We start from the raw sequence: 18562 nt of genomic DNA on the forward strand, positions 1-18562 counted from the left end.
CTCTGTAATCACACTGTTGAATGCTCACAATAATATTTGCAGCCAGCCACCACAGTCTTGTTTCCATGACTTTCCTGTTTATTATCTAAATATCTCAGCTGAAGAGAGGTTTTTCTTCCTGTCTGGCTGCTATGTACATTAGCAAAGGAAAGCTTAACTAGGCCTTTACAGATCTTCATTTTTCTGTTACACTTGCCGTATCACAAGTTTCATCACTAAAGTGAAAACCAAGGCATTCTTGTGGCATCGAAGCTGCAAATTGGAATGTCAAGTAAAATGAAGACTTATAGGGTTGTGATTCCCCAGGAGAAAAGAGGGGCTGCTTCCATAAAACACTTCTGTCATCTCCTTGGAAATCTTTCCAGCAGGTTCAGCCTCTGAAGGAGGAATTTACAAGCTGTCAATTATTAAAATCCATAATTGTGAAAACACGTAGCAGCCCTTGCCTAAAGGGCTACTTTGGTCCAAGTTGGTAATAGCACAGCTGATGGAAGGCAGTATGTACTCAATACCTAATTTTGTCCACTGTCACAAATGCAGATAAGACTCCATGACAATTCTGGATATTCACTCTGATTGCAAGTTATAGATCTGTCACTTTGCATCAGCACCTAAAACCTCTCAGATTCCATTCCAACAAACATTTGAGATCTAGCACAGATCTAGTTAAATGCACAAAAATGGAGGGCAATACAAAAGGAATGACCAGATTTTGCCTTTCTTGCTCTCATGTCAGGTTTCAGCACTAAATAAATGCGGCAGAATCTGGCTCTTAGGTCCCAAGGATATTCTGAGTTGAGGCAGAAGAGGCTGCTCCTGCTCTGCTCACTGCCAGTTTCCTTCTCCTGTGACTCCAGTCATGCAGTATTCCCCAAATAGAAGTTCCTACCTTTTCACCTTCAGAGCTGGCCTATTTCTGCTCTCTGGTACTCAGAAATAAGTCTCCCTCCCAGGAAGGATTCATGCTATAAATATCTCCATGCAAGTTTCCTGAGTCCTAATGTTTCCTACAGAAGTGTATGGCTCCTTGTCCAGCAGTGACAAGCCTGGCTGGGTTTTGCAATGCTCTTCATGTCTTTGTGCTGGTACAGCTGCATAGAAGAAACAGAGACACATGCAGTAGAATTGCCGTAGTCATGGTGGTCTAGACACCAGCAAGACAAAGTCAGGAAAATCTCTTCTAGCATTAATATTATCACTTTCTTGTTCTGAGCAGTTTTCACACTAAACTAATCCCAGCAGTGTGTGTGACAGGCCTGCCAAAGAGGATGAAGAGCAGAGAAGATGTTCAAGGCAGCTGAGGGTACTAGGCACAAGTAATGAGAAAAGTTTATAAGGAACTTTCACGCCCTCCAGTTTCAAGGCATGAAAAGATGGAGGGGGTATCTTGTGCCTAGCTTATTTCTCCTAAGAAAAAGGTTTTTCACCACAAAACCCCTTCTGAAACGTAAAACCCTCCCACTGACAGCCCAGAGCAACCTATGGCAGAGCCCAAAACCAGCTGCTGGATTAAATGGACGGTGTAGTAACCCATTCCCAAGAAATGTGAGCTCTATGACTAAAAAAAAATATTCGGTCAGAGTATTAAATATTAAACTTCCAGATGGGATTACTAGAGAGAGAGATGGTTCTGTATGTGTTGTCTGCAGTAAGAAACACTGAGGGCAAGATTTAAAGAGCCTGAAAGGGGGAAAACCAGCCAAGACAACAGTGTAAGTATAAGATGGACATCACCTATTCACCTAATGAACATGGTGGCATCCCCTTTGCCTCACGTTTTCAGAGTCCTGTAAACAGCAGGCACTTGCTCATCAAAACGAGAAGAAACACTGAGAGCGGAAAAAAAATTCCTTTGTGAGTCAGATATAAATGAACATGAGGAGAGGGAGGAGAGTCAGATGTCTCTGGGACCTCCTTAGCATCATTTACAATGGAGAAAACACGAACAGGGAGAGATGAGAGTTTCCTCAGCTGTCCAAATATGACATGAGTGGAAAGCAAGCATAATGCAGTTAATGTCTGCAGCCAGATAAGAGCTGTGCAGAGATGCAGATAAAGTTGACATTCCTTATCCAGTTATTAGGCAGTTTGGGAATTTGTCAGGTGTGCCACATGTCTGATGTGAAAGGAGGGGGACAACCTCTCTGCAGTGCCTGGCTGATAATCCTCTCCAGCCTGGGAGGAATAATCTCTGGGAAGGCATAGGCATTTTTCTCTGCTTAAAACAAACAAACAAACAAACAAACAAAAAAACCCACAAACGACAATTAAAAATCATAATGATAATAATAAATTCATACAAACTGCTTCTAGAGACAGTTAAACTGCAAGCTTGAAAAGCAAGGAGAGTCCTGCACACAGTTAATCCATGAACTCACCTAGGAAGCACCCCTTCATTAGGCTAGTGACTACAGCCTAAGTGGAGAAAAAATATGCACCTCAGGTTTGATGGTGCGTTTTGTAACAGGAACTTGTTGATCTCACAATGTGGAGCTGAGATACTCAGGGTGTAGGAGGAATAAATGTTCTGCAGACAGAGTCTAGTTCCATGAGACCTAATCAGTAATAGGCGGTTGCAGGCTTTCACCACTGCTTTTCCTTCCTCATTTAAAACAGAAAAACAAAGCTGTGTTCCGTGACTGACAGCTATGGAAAATAAAATCAGTTGGTTTGGCCACAAAACCAGGCCAAGCATGAGAATTGGCAGTGACTCAGCTCCCTCTCACTTTCCCCTCTTCTGCTTTGGCCTCACTGATTGTGAGAAGTACTCACTTAGGTGGTGGCAAAGAAGGGGGCTCAGGAGTGTGGTTACACCCTGGGATACAGATGATGACACTCAGAGGAGCCCCTGGAACTGCACTCACTGGTGCTGCATCCTCCTCTGCACGTGTCCCTGTATATGGTAGGAGGACAACCTGCAGCTCCCTGTGCTTCAGCTGCCTCAATTGTCCCTCAAAACCATGTCTAAGCTTAGTTACCTTCACTGGCAGTGGAGGAATGTGCTATATTTGTGTCTGTACTGTGCACACATGACAAAAGCTTCATCAAATGATGCTAAGATTGTTCCACCTGAAGAAAAAAAGAAAGGCTGGAGGTGATACAATTAATAGTCCTTGCCTGCTTAACTTACACTGGGAAATGTTGCACACATGCTGCTGCATCAGAGGGATGAGGAATCTCTCCTAGAGATGTTCAAGAGAAAAACAAGGACTAAAATATCTCCACAGGAGAAAGTCCAGCTGAATATTTTCCACCTGTGAAAGTGGAAGCATCCATCAGGCTCCAGTTCTTCCAAAAAACATTTAGGAAAGGACCAAAACTCAGGTGCTTGACAGAACAAAGAATATTTACCTTCTTTCTAAAATCATCAGGTTCCTATACAAAGAGTGACATAAGGGACAGTAGTCAGAGTCACACAGGAATGACTGAGAAGTGCACAAGAAAGATATGAATCACTGCGACAAGCACAGCCTTTTGAGCACAGACTTAAATGCTTCCCACTTAAAAACTGATTTGACCAAACAGCTCCTGCCTGTATAGAGAGGAAATACATGTATTCAGCAATTTAGTAATATGGTTTTCTTATGCCTGGAAAAAGATTCATTAATCTTGGCATATTAAAAAATGGGCAGCTGTTAGTAATAAATAGGCTGGTGATCAGATTCAAGTGCAAGGTGGTGATGCTCAGAACAGCTTTCTGATGGCAGAAGTAGAGGTCAGGGGAGAAAGAAAAAAAATGAAATCTGACAGACTTCCAAAGAGATTTTGATATTGTGAGACAGTCACAGGGGATTAGCATGCCTGGAGTGGAGACAGCATAGAAACTTCAGCTGGGATCCAGCCAGGGTCTGCAGACAGGAATAGAGCTCTCAGGTGCAGCACTGGCTGTGAATGCCCATGCAAAGGGGCAGCGCCTGGGACACCAGGGTCAGCTGTAGCTAGATGGAAATGGGCTCCTGGGCTGGCATGTGTCCACCTGTATTGTGGGTGGGCTGGGGGCAGTTCTAACCTCCATGTCTGCTGAATGACTGATATCTTGTGTGGTCCTGTCCTGCCAAAGGGCAGCGGAAGAGCAGGAGACACAGCTCAAGCACGTGGATCCCTGCTCAGATACAGATGACAGCTGGGATACTGTCAGCCCTGCATGCTGCATGGGGGAATGTGAGGAAAACAGCACTACGTGAGATTTCACTGGCTGCTCAGTTGCCATCCAGAAGACAAAATCATCATGCAGCACGTCTCAGTTTGCCAGCAACCTAAGCTGTATTTATGCATTGGTAATAGGGAGTCACCCAGGCTCTGCTTACACCAGAAATCAGCGTGCTGTGAGGGGCCTGAGCAGCTCAGTGGGTTCCTGACTGCTGGCAGGGCACTGTCAGCTGCACGGACTGTGGAAGAGGTTCTGGCCACAGACATGGACCTTCCTGCTTCACCTCTCTTGCAAACACCTGCAAACTTCTCCTGGAAGTCATGTCTGACTAATGTGATAATCTTCTCCAAGGGCATGGATGGATAGATGAGGGGAGGGCAGTGAACATTGTCTACCCTGACTTCACCAAGGCTTTCAAAAACACCTCCTGCAGGAAGTAACAGGTGGAAGTTGAGGTTGACTCTTCTAACTTTGAGTGACAACTAACACTGGAGTTGGACTCGATGATCTCTTTGGGTCCCTTCCAACCCCTGACATCCTGTGATCCTGTGTGATCAATGTACAGAACTAGAATAATTTAGGTTGGAAGGTACCTCAGGAGGTCACCTGGTCCAAGGGTGGGCTAACAATGATATTAATTCAGGTGAAACACTGGCATAAATTGCTTCTACATTCACAGACAGCTTCTGGTTGATTAGGTCTCTCCTTGGTGGAAAATAATACATCCAGCAAATGCAAAGAAAAAAAACAACAACCCTGGCTCTCGCCACGGGCTGAGCATTGCCATTCAGTGTTCTGCTCCCCAGAGACACAGCCCACCATCTCAGTGAAAGAGTTTCAGAGCTTCAGAGGAAATATCATTAGAAAAAGCAGGACTGATACTTTCTAGGATCTACAGCCCTTAGCCAAGGGACTCTACTTGCTGGAATCAGTCCCAGGGCACTGTGGTAGCCCAGACAGTGCAGCTGAGTGCTGGCATGACTCCTTTCACACTGGGAGATTTTTGCTGAAAACATCTAACAGTTTCTTGAGAGCTCCTAGTTTTTGTGGGTTGGTTTGTATTTTGTTTTGCTTTGTTTTTTACTTCAGGGCTATTATTTTCATAACATCATTTTCAAGCACAACAGGAGTTGTCTAATCAGGCTTGTTTAAAACAGAACAAAACAAAAAATAAAAAAGCTGAAGAATTTTATGAGAGGTACCAAGAAATGCTGCAGAACAGTTCTGAGAGTCATAAATTCTGGAAAATTTAATTCCTGCTGATATTATGAATGAAATCCCATTAAATCTTTCACTGTGAGGATGTTGAGACACTGGAACAGGTTGCCCAGAGAAGCTGTGGATGCCCAATCCCTGGAAACATTCAAGGCCATGTTGAGTGGGGCTATGAGTAAACTCTTCTGCTGGAAGGTGTCCCTGTCCACAGCAGTGCGGGGTGGAACTAGATGATTTTTAAGGTCCCTTCCAACCCCAAACATTCTAGGATTCAATGAAAACAGATATTTCAGCAGGGTTTTGCAGACCTACCTTGTGTCCAAAAAAAAAAAATCCTCATCTGTGTTATCTACAGTTGTGCTGCTGAGACAAAAGACAAAAATAGCCATCTGGGAATGCCTAATAAACAATTTCTTTTTATTTTAAACATCTATATCTTCAATAATAAAAGCAGCTGATGTGGCCCTCTATCAGTCCTGGGCTTTAGTTGAATAAGGACTGGCTGCAGCCTGAAACCTATCTTGTCTTGCCCTGCTTCTTTGCATACCGGTAATTCAAGCCCTCTGTGGCCTGTCCTGGCTGATTTTGCCCTGAAACTTGATGCTTTTTCAACGGATCAAAGGAGCAACAGGAGAAACAAGAAACTTTTGTAGTGAAATTTCAGCCACTGCAGTTTAAGCTGTCTCCAGTCTACGTGTCACTACCAACCAGCTGACTGCTGCTGCCTGCAGAGGAGCCTGCTGGTGTTCCTACTCTCATGTCCTCAGCCTGTTGGCACAGTTTGCCACACTGACACTTGTTATCCCTTGATGAGAGTTTAGGTTTGTGCCCAGTGTGCAGGAACCAATGAGCACACAGAGTTGAGATCCACCTTCTAACCTTTAATGCAGTTCTGTGCACAAAGAGGTGCCAGGCCATAGTTTGCAAACCTAGTACATCTCTTCAGAGGAGTTACAGGGCTTTATGCAGTTTGCAACAAAGTTGAACAATACTTTTCAATGGCCACCTTTTGCTTATAAAAATAATGTTCTTCTACACATAGCTCCCATTAGTGGCTGGTTCATTATACAGATGTGGTCTCATATAAGCATCTAGGGTCTCCTCCTAGGGGTGTGATTTTTACCATGCTCATTAGTTTTAGTTTACTTTAGGTTACCTTCAGGAGATCTCACTTCTCCCTTTCCCATCCCCCTGGTCAGGAGGTGATTCATCTAATTGGTATTAGCCCATCCCCGTGTTATCTGGTGTTATCTTACTGTGAAGCATTACTTTGAACACCACAATTTCCACAGTATGTTTCTTTACTTTGAGGACCATACACTCCTATTTGAAGAAGGATAACCTGCAAAAGGGCAGCTTTTCTCCTGATTGCATGAGGAGTTTTGCCAGTGCAAAAACATAGAATCACAGAATCATTAAAGTTGGAAAAGATGTTTTAAGATCATCAAGTCCAACCATTAACCCAGCACTGCCAAGTCCATCAGTAAAGCATGTCCCTAAATGCCACATCTACACATCTTTCAAATACCTGCTGGGATGGTGACTCAACCACTTCTGTGGGCAGCCTGTTTCAGTGCTTGACAACCTTTTTGGTGACGAAATTTTTCCTCACATCCAATCTAAACCTTCCCTGGGTACACAGTTGTGCTGATAATGTGACTATTATGCTGCTAAACTGACCTTCTGAGATAAACCAATAACCCCAGTGTTTAACAAAGAGTTTGTGAGTTTACCATCATCAGCAGAGTGAATCAATACATTATTTATATTTTGTCTGCTCTGTGGTATAGGGGAACTCTGCCTCCCTAGGAGGCCTTGTGCACCAGTCCCCCCAGCCCTGCATGCCCTGCCAGCCAAGAAGGGGCAGGTGCTGGCACCAAATGCACCCACCATCAGCTGCCCAGAGGCAAGAGCATGTCAGCTACTGCAGCCTCCAGTACAGTGCAGGTAGCAGCCAGTTAGGGGGCAAGCTAGGAAAGAAACTTTAAATGGGCATTTCTTCGGGGGTATGAAAAGAAATGGGTGTCCCTAAACCTGTCAGATACCCTCAAGCTCAAGGAACTCCTTTAAATAACTGCAGACACCAGTTTCTCATGATCAGATGGCAGAAATATGTCCAGCTAATTCTTTTTCCTAGTATGTGACATGTCAAATATCAGAAGTTTACATTTCAAACACATGCTTATGCTAAGTGGATGAAACTGATGTCATAATCCATAGTAGTCCTGCTATAGCCATGTCGCTTTACACATGCAAGTGAAGTATCCTGTCCTCCTTAGCTGCTTCCCTGGCACAAAGAATTAAGAATATTCTTAAATAAAGAATGTGCAGAGGAAGAATGGCTTTTTATTAAACCCAGAGGTACAACTGGAAAGACAGAGAAGCCTTCAGGCACCAAAGCCCTTCTTCCAGTCTGAAATCTTCCCAGATAAATACAGGCTGAGAACAGTTGCTCTGAATTTCACACACCAGTGTTAAATCAGTGAGCCCACCCACAAGCAGAGGCCACCAGGGTGTGGGAGCGGAGGTGGGCTGTTAGCAAGGAGTCCAGGCATTAGACACACCTTTGCTAAATTCCTATCTGCAAGGTAATGATCACAATTTGCTTCTGTTTTTAGCATTTTATTAGTATATGTGTGTCTTTGTCATTCTAGCATCTCATTCTGTTTAATTCTTAGGCATGTTTTGAGCGAAACACAGCAATTGCCATGAGTGCCAAGTGTTCTATTACCATCACGAGGGACTGAGCTCATTTCTGTCCCCAGCTGAAGGACACCTTCTTTTGGAACATTTCTACAGAGAGCAAACATGGGAGCAGTGACATGCATCTCCCTACCCATCACCCCACCATGGGAAGGCAGGTTGGTACAACACTGTTTTGACACAAGCTCTCTCCTGTTTGGTTTCCTTGGTCCTCTATCTAGATGTTGGCAGCTTTAGTGCCCCTCCCACCTGTCTGCCTGAGAAAATAAAAATTAATTATGAGTACTTAATTAAGAGTGATCTGCCATTGGAACGTGCTGCCCAGAGAGGTGTTCAAAAAAGGATCGGACGTGGCACTTGAAGCCATGGTTTAGTTAGTCATGAGGTGCTGCGTGATAGGTTGGACTTGATGATCTCTGGGGTCTTTTCCAACCTTGTTGATTCTATGATTCTACTTTTAGAGTAGCCTGAAATTTGGAGGTTTTTTCATGATGCTTATGAAGGCATGTATGGTTTAAGCATATTACACAGATTATAGTTTCCCCTCATAAAACAAAGAATAAACAAAATCCTCACCTTCCATCACTGACGTTGCGTTACTCTTGCACACCATGCAGTGATGTTCCTCAGGCCCAGTCAGCATGGGTTTATGAAGGGCAGGTCCTGCTTGACCAACCTGATCTCCTTCTGTGACAAGATGACCCAACTATTGGATGAGGGAAAGGCTGTGGATATTGTCTGCCTAGACTTTTGAAAAGCCTTTGACACTATTTCCCACAGAATTCTTGTGGCCAAACTGGCTGCTCATGGCTTGGATGAGTACAGCTGTGCTGGATAAAGCACTGGCTGAGTGAACAGGCCCAAAGAGTGGTGGTCAATGGAGGTAAATCCAGCTGGCAGCCAGTCACAAGTGGTGTTCCTCAGGGCTCAGTGTTGGGACCACTTCTGTTTAACATCTTTATTGATAACCTTGATGAAGACACAGAGTGTGTCAGCAGTAAGTTTGCAGATGACACCAAGTTAGGTGGGAGTGTTGATCTGCACGAGGCTAGGGAAGGTCTACAGAAGGACTTGGATAGATTTGATCCATGGGCCAGCATTAACGGGATGAGCTTCAACAAGGCTAAATGCCAGGTCCTGCACTTGGGTCACAACAACCCAAAGCAATGCTACAGGCTTGGGGCAGTGTGGCTGCAAAACTATCTGGCAGAAAGGGACCTGGAGGTTCTAATCAACAAGCAGCTGAATATGAGCCAGCAGTGGGCTCAGGTGGCCAAGAAAGCCAATGGCATCCTGGCTTGTATTAGAAATGCTGTGTCTCCAACAGGAGTAAGGAGGTGATTGTCCCCTTGTACTCAGCTCTGGTGAGGCCACACCTTCAGTATTGTGTCAAGTTTTGGGCACCTCAATACAGGAGAGGTGTGGAGGTGCTGGAGTGAGTGCAGAGGAGGGCAAAGAAGCTGGGAAAGGGCACAGAGAATAAATCTTACAAAGATCGACTGCAGGAGCTGGGGCTGTTTAGTTTGGAAAAGAGAAAGCTGAGGGGAGACCTCATTGCTCTCTACAACTACCTGAAAGGACATTGTAGAGAGGCTGGTGCTGGTTTCTTCTCACAGGTAACTAGTGATAGAACAAGGAGGAATGGCCTCAAGCTATGACTGGGTAGATTTAGACTAGACATTAGGAAAATTTTTTTTACAGGAAGAGTGGTCAGGAATCAGAATGGGCTGCCCAGGAAGGTGATTGAGTTGACAACCCTGGATGAGTTTAAAGGTCATTTAGATGTGGTGCTTGAGGATATGGTTTAGGGTGAACCTTGTACAGTAGGGTTATCAGTTGGACTTGGTGATCCTGAGGGTCTTTTCCCACCTGAATGTTTCTGTGATTCTGTGATTCAGTATCTTCTGGGCTGATAAGGCTGAAAATGCAAGATGTCTGTTTACTTCTATAAGAATCTTGAATGCAGATGTTTGATTTTTGCACAGACAGTGGTGACTACATCTAGCTATGCACAAACCTTATAAATGGCCCTGGTCTGAAACTCACTCAGCTGGCTCCAGAAAAGGTCAGACTGCCAGTCATCAAACCTCAAAGAACCCTGCAAAGCAGGACCCAATTCTGCAGTCCCGGCTTGTTCTTCTGTAGTCAGAGGAAGGAGTCCCACAGAGCAATGACTATAGGGTCAAACCTCGTTGTATAAAAAAAATCCCAATGAACAAAAGCTTAGGAGCCGGAGAAAAGGCTCTTCCAGGGCTATCCCCTGCCAGTGCCTCCCTCCCCACCTCCCGGGAGCCCCAAGATGCCACCACCCTCCTCTTGCTGGGAGCCAGGAGGGGACATTATCATGCAAATGAGCCCACCAGGAAACTCAGTTTGTTTTCAAATTCCTATCTCCCATCCTGCCACATTAAGCTTTGAATGCAGAAGAGGATGAATGGCCTAAAAGCAAACAGAATTATGCATTTAGTGCAAAATCCCACTCACTGGTCCCCTTTACTTGGAAGCAAGATTTAGCACACACACAAAACCCACACAGACTAGCAGGCTAGGGAAAAAATGTAGACATACATATAGTACATGCTGTAGACACCAATCCAATATTCCCCTTGCTATCCATCTCCAGTTCAGCATAGGTACAGCATCAGTGCCTCAGGTTTTAAACTCCACTCTTACAGCCCCACCTTTTAGTGTGAACTTGATATTTCAATAATGTAAGAAAAGCACATATGCCCTTAGTTATTATTATACCAAATACTATGTCCTGCTGACTTATGGATGGATAACACACTGCTGACACATATAGGCATCTCTTGCAAGCAACCACAAAGCCTCTCACTTCACGAACCCTGTGAAGAACTGGAGAGAGGTGTGCCCTTCTGCACAGAGCATGGGTGCCAGGCCACCAAACTTCATCTATCTGGCTGCTGCTTATCACAGACTGTGGCTTACTGCTCTCACTGGAAGCAAACTCCTGACTCTCAACATGAACTTGGAAAAAATCAAGGGGGTGGGAAAAAAGGAGGAAGAGTAACTCATTCCCTTCCTCTAGTGGCACTGAAAAAATAGTTATTCATTACAGCAGGCTACTCAAATCTGGTGCAGAGAAAAACGAGTTGTGGCTTTGATCCCATCATGTGACCCTGATGGGTGGACTCCCACACAGTGATCTCACTCTGTAGGCTTACTCAGAGCTTCACAAGTAGCAGAAAAAGGTCACACTCACTTAAAACTGAAATGTGTTTTCTTGCAGTTTTTTCCCCCTAGGGCCAGATGCTCTAGCCCTGACTTGGGCAAAGATCCAATTGGAAATAATGAATGTAATTACCTTGTAAGCACCTTAGTGGAAAATACTGGTATAGTTAATTATGCAGGGATTCAATGCTAACCCATTTCCCAGTGTTTAACATACAAATATTAATGCTTTCTCCTTCAGGGTTTGGAGAAGATTAGCTATTGCTGCAGAATTTATACTTTTTGCAGCTATTGCAATCAGTTCAAGCAAGAATGTTCCAATGATGATTTTACCATCTCTGGCTGATACTGCACACAACGGAATGTTTTGAGAGCCTTTGCACGATTGAGGTCTTTGGCCATGTCCCTTTAAACATCCAAAACCAATTTTTTTTCTTTTTTTTTTTTTAAGGATGTTTTAGAAACAAAAAGTGATTTCAGGGTTCTCATACTGAAGATAAGGAACTCACTGTTGGAGTGTCAGTAGAATTGAAATTCTCGGAATTGGATATCCAAAACCCAGGACTTAGGTGTCTTTTAAGAACTCCTGGGTAAATCATCTAACTGAGAATGCCATTACATTTAATTAAGGATCATGTGAAACAGCACAGTAAACACATGGACTGAGCCTGTACTTCAGCCTTTGAATCTTCAGAATGCAAAGCCAGGTACTCCCACATTATTTCTGACTGGCTTTCCAGTTGTCAAATAAGGAGCCAGCTTGTTCTATGTTAGTCTGTCAAATAATCCCCATTGCTTTCATTCTGCAGCTGGCAGAGTCTTCTGTAAATGAATGAGCAAAAGCCACTCAATATGTTTTCTCTGCCTTGGCATTTGCTGACATCTCTGACCAATCCAGTGCACCCTGGCAAATTTTCATAGTCTAAAAAAACAAAAGGCTCAACTTCTTTCTCACATCTCTGCAAAAGCTGTTGAGAGGATTTATGAAAATATAAAACTGTCCTGAGATTTCCCTTATAGGCACCTAAGGGAGTTTTTCTAGAGGGAAAAAAAAAAAAAAAGGGTGGGGAAGACATCAGCACTTTGGGAATATGCCTTTTTGTTCAGTGAAAATCGTGTAATGCATTTTCATAGAATCATATAATGTTTTGGGTTGGAAGGGAACTTTAAAGGTCATCTAGTCCAACACCCCTGCAATGAACATCTTTAATGAGGTCAGGTTGCTCAGAGCCCCATCCAACCTGACCTTGGGATGGGGCTTATACTACCTCTCTGGGGAAACTGTGCCAGTGTTTCACCACCCTCACTGTACAAAATTTCTTCCTTATATCTCATGTTAAATTCCCCCTTTTTATTAGTTTAAAACTATCACCCCTTGACCAGTCACTGCAGGCCCTATTAAAACTTTTGTCCTTCTCTTTCTGTTAGGCTCCCTTTATATACTGAAAGGCCACTATAAGGTCTTGCTGGGGCCTTCTCATCTCTGGGCTGAACAACCCCAGCTCTCTCAGCCTTTCTTCATAGGAGAGATGTTCCACACATTTTTCACCAGGCCACCTCTTCTGCCAGGAGCTGTTGCTGTAGGTAGCACCACCCAGGCCTCCTGCTGCTGCCTGCGCTTGCCCCAGCAGTAGAGCTGCAGCAGGGATCACACCTCAAAGCTCAGACAGTGAGGGCTGTGCTAGGCATGCCACCCTTCTGTGGATCCCTGACACAGAAAGACCCAGACTTTGTACATTGCTTTGGGAATTAATGAGGCCAGCAATTAGGAAATCCAGCTGGGCAGCTTAGGAGACTGCCGTAGCACAAGCATAGCCTCCTGCTTTTGATTCAACAGCTAGCAAAACCTGTTCACATGCTCTGTTGCAGCAAGTGAAGGGGAGATCAGTTATAAAAAACACTTTTATTTAAATATTTTCCCTGAAAAATCAGCCCTATTGCCCCTGCTGCTTTTCACTTTTCTATTTGCTTGCTATAGAAGTCTAAACCTCACCTCAGCCACCAACAGGCAGCAAGGGCATAAGATGAAGGAGCAGCAGGAACCTGAGCTGAAGCTCGCCCTGCACAAGGCACAGAGGCTTCTTGTGCTCTGCAGCAACAAGGATGGATTACTCAACCACCTTGAATTTTGAATATACTTTCATATGCCAGCTCTAAGGAAAACTTAAGGAAGGAGATCCCCAGCAAAGGAAAATGTCTGAAAGCTGCCATACAGGTTTTTTGGCCAGCAGGGAAAATAAACAGAAGCATTTGCAGGCAGGGGGCAAACTCTGGTCTAGTTCAACACCATCCAGGTTTATTTTTGCAAACCAAGGACAGCCTCCATAAATCAAAACACTGCTCTCACAAGTGTCAGCATAGAATCTTTTAATACTTTACATAAAAAAACCTGCATACACAGTCTATAATTTTCTGTAAACATCATATACATCTCAGGTTTTGCCATGTCAGTTTATTAAAAACAAAAACAGTCTCAGTACCACTGTTGAGGGAAGAGGGAGAAAAGTAAACATAATGGATACATTTGTTCTCTGAACCAGAGAAACATAAGATTCTTTTCACCTGGGTTGGCGACCCTGTGAAAGTAAGTTTTAAATAAACCTAGTTTCTTTAAACTGCCCTTTAGTACTAAAGTCTGATGTAATCACTGCATAAGGAACAATGCTTTCACTCTTTTTTTCCATGGCAAAATGATACAGTGGTTTTATTTTGTCTTGTGTTGAAATCAGTTTAAAACAAGACCCAGATGAGGTTTATTGACTATTTCCAATGCTACAGTGTTGTATGCAGATGGCAAGTGCATTGAGTATTTAAAAACAAACCCCCAAAAAATCCACCAAGTTGTGCAAAGTAATTTCTTCTGAAAATAAACTTTTAAATAAAGCCAAATCAACATACTTGCAGAAGACAACACTAAAGGAAGGAGCAGGATCATAATATGGCATATCATCCCCTTCCCCTTTGCTCATCCTGACCCATCCATCAGCGAGGACAGAGCAGTTCATCTTTACTTTCCAGCCTGGTTGCTTCTGCAGCTGGAGGCAGTTCAAGGCTCGCATTATCAGCAGGCATGTCACTCAGGGCAAGTCCCTTTGCACAACACAAGTCTCAGCTGGGTGCCCCCTCCCCACGTCACTTTAAATAAGCACCCCCCGTACTACCCCAGTTTGCACAAGACAGAAAAGGCAAGATATATACAGGCTTTACTTGGGATGACCTTCTTCTCCCAGTCTTGGTCTTCAGGGCACTGACTTCCACAGCAAGTCAGGCTCAGGCCAACACATCTGCAGGAGAGACAAGGATGCTGCAGGCAGCCCAAGAGGTGCAGCTCCTTCTCCAGCCTGCCTGAAGGGGAGGCACATGCAGGCAGGGGGCAGAAGTCCCTTCGAGCAGCTCAACTCCACCATTCTCCTCTTGCAAAAGAGAGGAAGATGTCTGGGAGCTGGGTGCAGCAGGTGGTAGGCAAAGGCGAGGGGCTGGGTGCAATGTTTGGTCAGTCCAGTCTCAGCAGCTTTTTGTCACTGACAGTCTACAATTAACTCACAGGGGTCAGTGGTAGGAGAAGGCTTCTCCCCACTTTATTCCTAAGACTCAGGGCATGCAATCCCCCCCCTCCCTCTGTCCCCGGCTGAGCCAGCACAACCCTTTTCAGCCAAGGCTAAGGGAGCGTGCACCCTCCCTTAGCCCCCACCCCAATTCATCACCAGCCCCCAGCTGAGGGGACAGGCAGATGCCATGTTCGTGCATAACCCAGCTGCTCTCCACCTGCCAACAGGTGACCCAGGCGCTGTGCCCAGCACCATGCTCCAGCCACATCCTATAGGACCTTGCAGCAGTTGATGCAGCCATTCTGGGTGCCATAGCGCTTCTGCAAGGCTGCCCGGGTGGCAGTCTCAAAGACTTCCCGGACACCCTCCTTTGTCTTGGCTGAGCACTCCAGGTAGTCATAGGCCTGGATGCGAATGGCCATGGCGCGGCCATCCTCGGTGCGCACTGGCTCCTGTTTCATGCGGGCCAGCTCGTTGCGCACATGCTCATCATTACGCAGGTCTTTCTTGTTGGCCACCAGAATGATGGGGACGTTGGGGCAGAAGTGCTTGACTTCAGGCACCCACTTCTCTGGGATGTTCTCCAGGGAGTCTGGGCTGTCCACAGAGAAGCACATGAGAATCACGTCAGTGTCTGGGTAGGAAAGAGGGCGTAGGCGGTCATAGTCCTCCTGGCCAGCCGTGTCCCACAGGGCCAGCTCTACCTGCTTGCCATCCACCTCGATGTCAGCCACGTAGTTCTCGAAGACAGTAGGCACGTAGACCTCGGGGAACTCATCCTTACTGAAGACGATAAGGAGGCAAGTCTTGCCACAGGCACCGTCCCCCACCACCACCAACTTCTTGCGGATGGCTGCCATGGCCAGGCTCGCCAAGCTGGCCTTGCCGTGCAGCAGGACGATGGCAGCGCCCTCCTCCCCGCGGCCGCTGCCTCCCCCTTCTTCTCGCTTCTCACAGGGCACCGTGGCGAGCCGGGCCCGCGCAGGCAGGCGGGCGCGCTCGCTCCTCTCTCCTCGCACCGGCACAACGCCCTCGACCCCTGCCTCAGGGGAACGCCACGGCTTCAGGTCAGCACCGCCGGTGCCACCGAGCTCGGCTCTTCGCTGGCAAACGCTGCTGCCACTGCCCTCCACACCGTATCAGAACGCCACCACCCCGCGTTGCCACTGCCGCAAGCTGCCGGCCGGCGCCGCTATTTAAAGGCGCTCGCGACTTTCTTAATATAGCCGACCAATGGCAAGGCAAGGAGTGAGGTCATCCCGGCGGAGAGTGTCGCGATTGGAGGGAGGTTGCGGACGGGAGGCGGGACGAGAGGAGGATGAGGGAAGAACGGGGTGCGAGCGGCGCCCGGCCTGCGGGTGACCGGGCGTGACCGGGCTGGGCTGGACTGGGGCAGCGGGGCCGGTGGTTGTAGGGAGGCTGGAGACGGGCGGGGGGCGGCAGGGCTGGTGGTTGTGGGGCGGAGGGAGCGAGCATACAGGGCCGTGAGGCGGGTGAGGCCGGGCTGCAAGGGGACTCCGCAGGGGCCTCACGGCGCACGGTCGGCAGCGGTGCCGCACCTCTGGAGAAGCCCGAGGCAGGTCCCCCGGGCGCGCTCTGCTGGTGGTGCGTGCTACCCTCCTACCCCGGGGTGGCGGTTTTGCGGCAGGACAGCCCCGCCGCCCAGGATGGCCGGTCTTAGAGGCTGGGCGAGCTCGGGGAAAACGGCGTCTCAGATGCAGTCTTTAAAGCCCAAGCAAAGTGGAACGAAGATTATTACAGGCAGTTAAAACAAAGCTTTCACTGGATATTGGTGGATAAACGCAGGACGCGACCACTTCCCTTCCTTAAAGGAAAAAATTAATCATGTTTGAGTCTCTCTCTTGCAAGCTCTTGGCCAAAAAGCAATGGAGGAACTAGAAGACATGAACTGAAATGTCCTTTTAATCTCAATTTACACAGCAATCAGGAGCCACAGTAATGAAAAAAAATAATGTGGAAAATAAATAAGGGCAAGACTGGAGTTTCAGATTGCTTGGGGGATAGGGTCTTCTAAGTACCTTAATATAAACAGATGGCTCATGCTGGGTGCATTAATAAAGCCATACATTGTGAAGGCTCACACTGTGAAACTGCTGGTAGCGATTTGCTGTGTAGCTATCACTGTGCAACCAGGTGTTGTCTCAAGCTTTTTCGTTGCAAGCGCTTTGACCTAAACGGTGTCCTGTGGGTTGGACAGGGCTGGATCCTAAGTGTCCTCTTTTGCTAACCAGCACTTGCATTAGTGAATAGAACAAAAATGAGTGACTTGGAAAAGGTAGTTATTAAAAATTGTATTGAAAAATATCCACTTGAAGACCAACAGCATCACTGAGTGTCGATCTGCCTGACAAGATAGTTGCAGCAGACTGTTACAGAAGTATGAGTCAATAGGGCAAATCATTCACTTATGGTTCACTTAATCCTAAACACTGAAATATAATTAATCTTCTGTGAGACTTCTGTAATTCCCATTTCTCCCTGTCAAAAAACCATGTGCCTGGATGGTGATGGCTGGATTTGTACCTTGATCTTACATGGTTTATACAGTATATATTTAAGGGATGTTAGTGTAATACATTCAAAGTGATGTCTGGGGAGAAAAAAAAAAGGAGTCATAGACATTGATGTTCTGCAGTCCCCGTGGACTTTTGATGGGCTAAGTTTCTGATTTGCCTTGTCTCCTTACATTTGTTGTCAGTACTGAGTTTTAAATTCTTCATGAAATGGGAAAAGTTGCCCATGTGCAAGTGTTCCCCATGCTGGCATGTCCTTCAGGAAATGAAGCACTGGCAGCTTGTAGCTATTTTCTCTATAAATGTAATCACAAGCATGCAGAGCCGTTCTGATAGGCAGATAGAGCTAATTTGCTGTATAATGTAAGTCTGTCTTCTAAATGCATTTGCTGTTGTAAACCTCTCGAAGCGCCTCAGCGGAATTAAACCGACGTTGTATTTTTCACTGGAGCTCAGTGCCACCTTGTGGCAGTCTGGCCGACGTGGGTGCCCGCCTTCCTTAACGGCTCCCACGCTGGAAAACTGCACCTCAGGAGTGGCAGCAGGAGGAAGCACAAGTGCTTGACAGATCGTGAGAAGTGCTGCTTAAGCATGCTTTCGAGTCCCTTTTTATTTTGCTTTTGGGTGGCACAAAGAATCATGCCTGGATATTTCATTTTGCACTTTCATGCACAAAAAAACCAGAATCACCCAAGCGAGCAGCTGTGCTGATCATCTCATCGGTGCTGTGCCATGAAAGGTAGGGAAATACGCAGATTACTCATTTCAAAGCACACAACTCTCTTGTTCACTCAGAGCGCTGCTAGCAGTTGTCTGTGGTTCTACGTGTAGAGAAAGCAAACCAAGCATTCCACTTCCAAACTAACACTTTCAGATTTCAAAGCAGGGTGGCGTCATCTAAGCAGTCTACTGGTCCCTACTTCTAAGCTATGCTAAGGAAATATTCTAAAAGGTTCAGCTAACCCAAGTCAAACCCACAGCAGACACTCTTCTTGTAACTAGAACAGCACAGACATATTTTAAGTACCCAGTTAGGGTCTAAGCCATAGCTCCCTAATTTTCTGGAGAAGTCTTACATCTGTAGTCTTCCACAAAATCACACTGAAAGCAGAGGCCCTGATGTTTCATATCTCATCTTGGAAGAAAGACTGCAGCAAAGTGTGTGTAATTCCTTGGACTGGGCTTTCAAATACTTTTTTTTTTTTTTTTTTTTTACAGAG

The 18562-nt window shown here is 45.9% G+C and overlaps 1 protein-coding gene across 4 annotated transcripts; it reads right to left on the bottom strand.

The window, feature by feature from the left end:
- Positions 1-13585: 13585 nt before the first annotated feature.
- RHOB (ras homolog family member B) lies at positions 13586-15923 on the bottom strand. Of its 4 annotated transcripts, none has more exons than XM_054383765.1 (2): positions 15513-15815; positions 13586-15260 (listed from the first exon to the last, which is right to left on the bottom strand). In XM_054383765.1, the coding sequence occupies exons 1-2, from the start codon at positions 15666-15668 to the stop codon at positions 15078-15080; spliced, it is 339 nt and encodes a 112-aa protein (XP_054239740.1). In that variant the 5' UTR covers positions 15669-15815; the 3' UTR covers positions 13586-15077. The 4 variants fall into 4 exon arrangements, with proteins under 4 accessions (XP_054239740.1, XP_054239739.1, XP_054239742.1 ...); XM_054383764.1 differs by having other exon boundaries at positions 13586-15479; positions 15540-15812; XM_054383766.1 differs by having other exon boundaries at positions 15231-15400; positions 15513-15814.
- Between the last annotated feature and the right edge of the window lie 2639 nt (positions 15924-18562).

The sequence above is a fragment of the Indicator indicator genome, chromosome 9 (assembly GCF_027791375.1).
Source record: "Indicator indicator isolate 239-I01 chromosome 9, UM_Iind_1.1, whole genome shotgun sequence".
NCBI lineage: Eukaryota > Metazoa > Chordata > Aves > Piciformes > Indicatoridae > Indicator > Indicator indicator.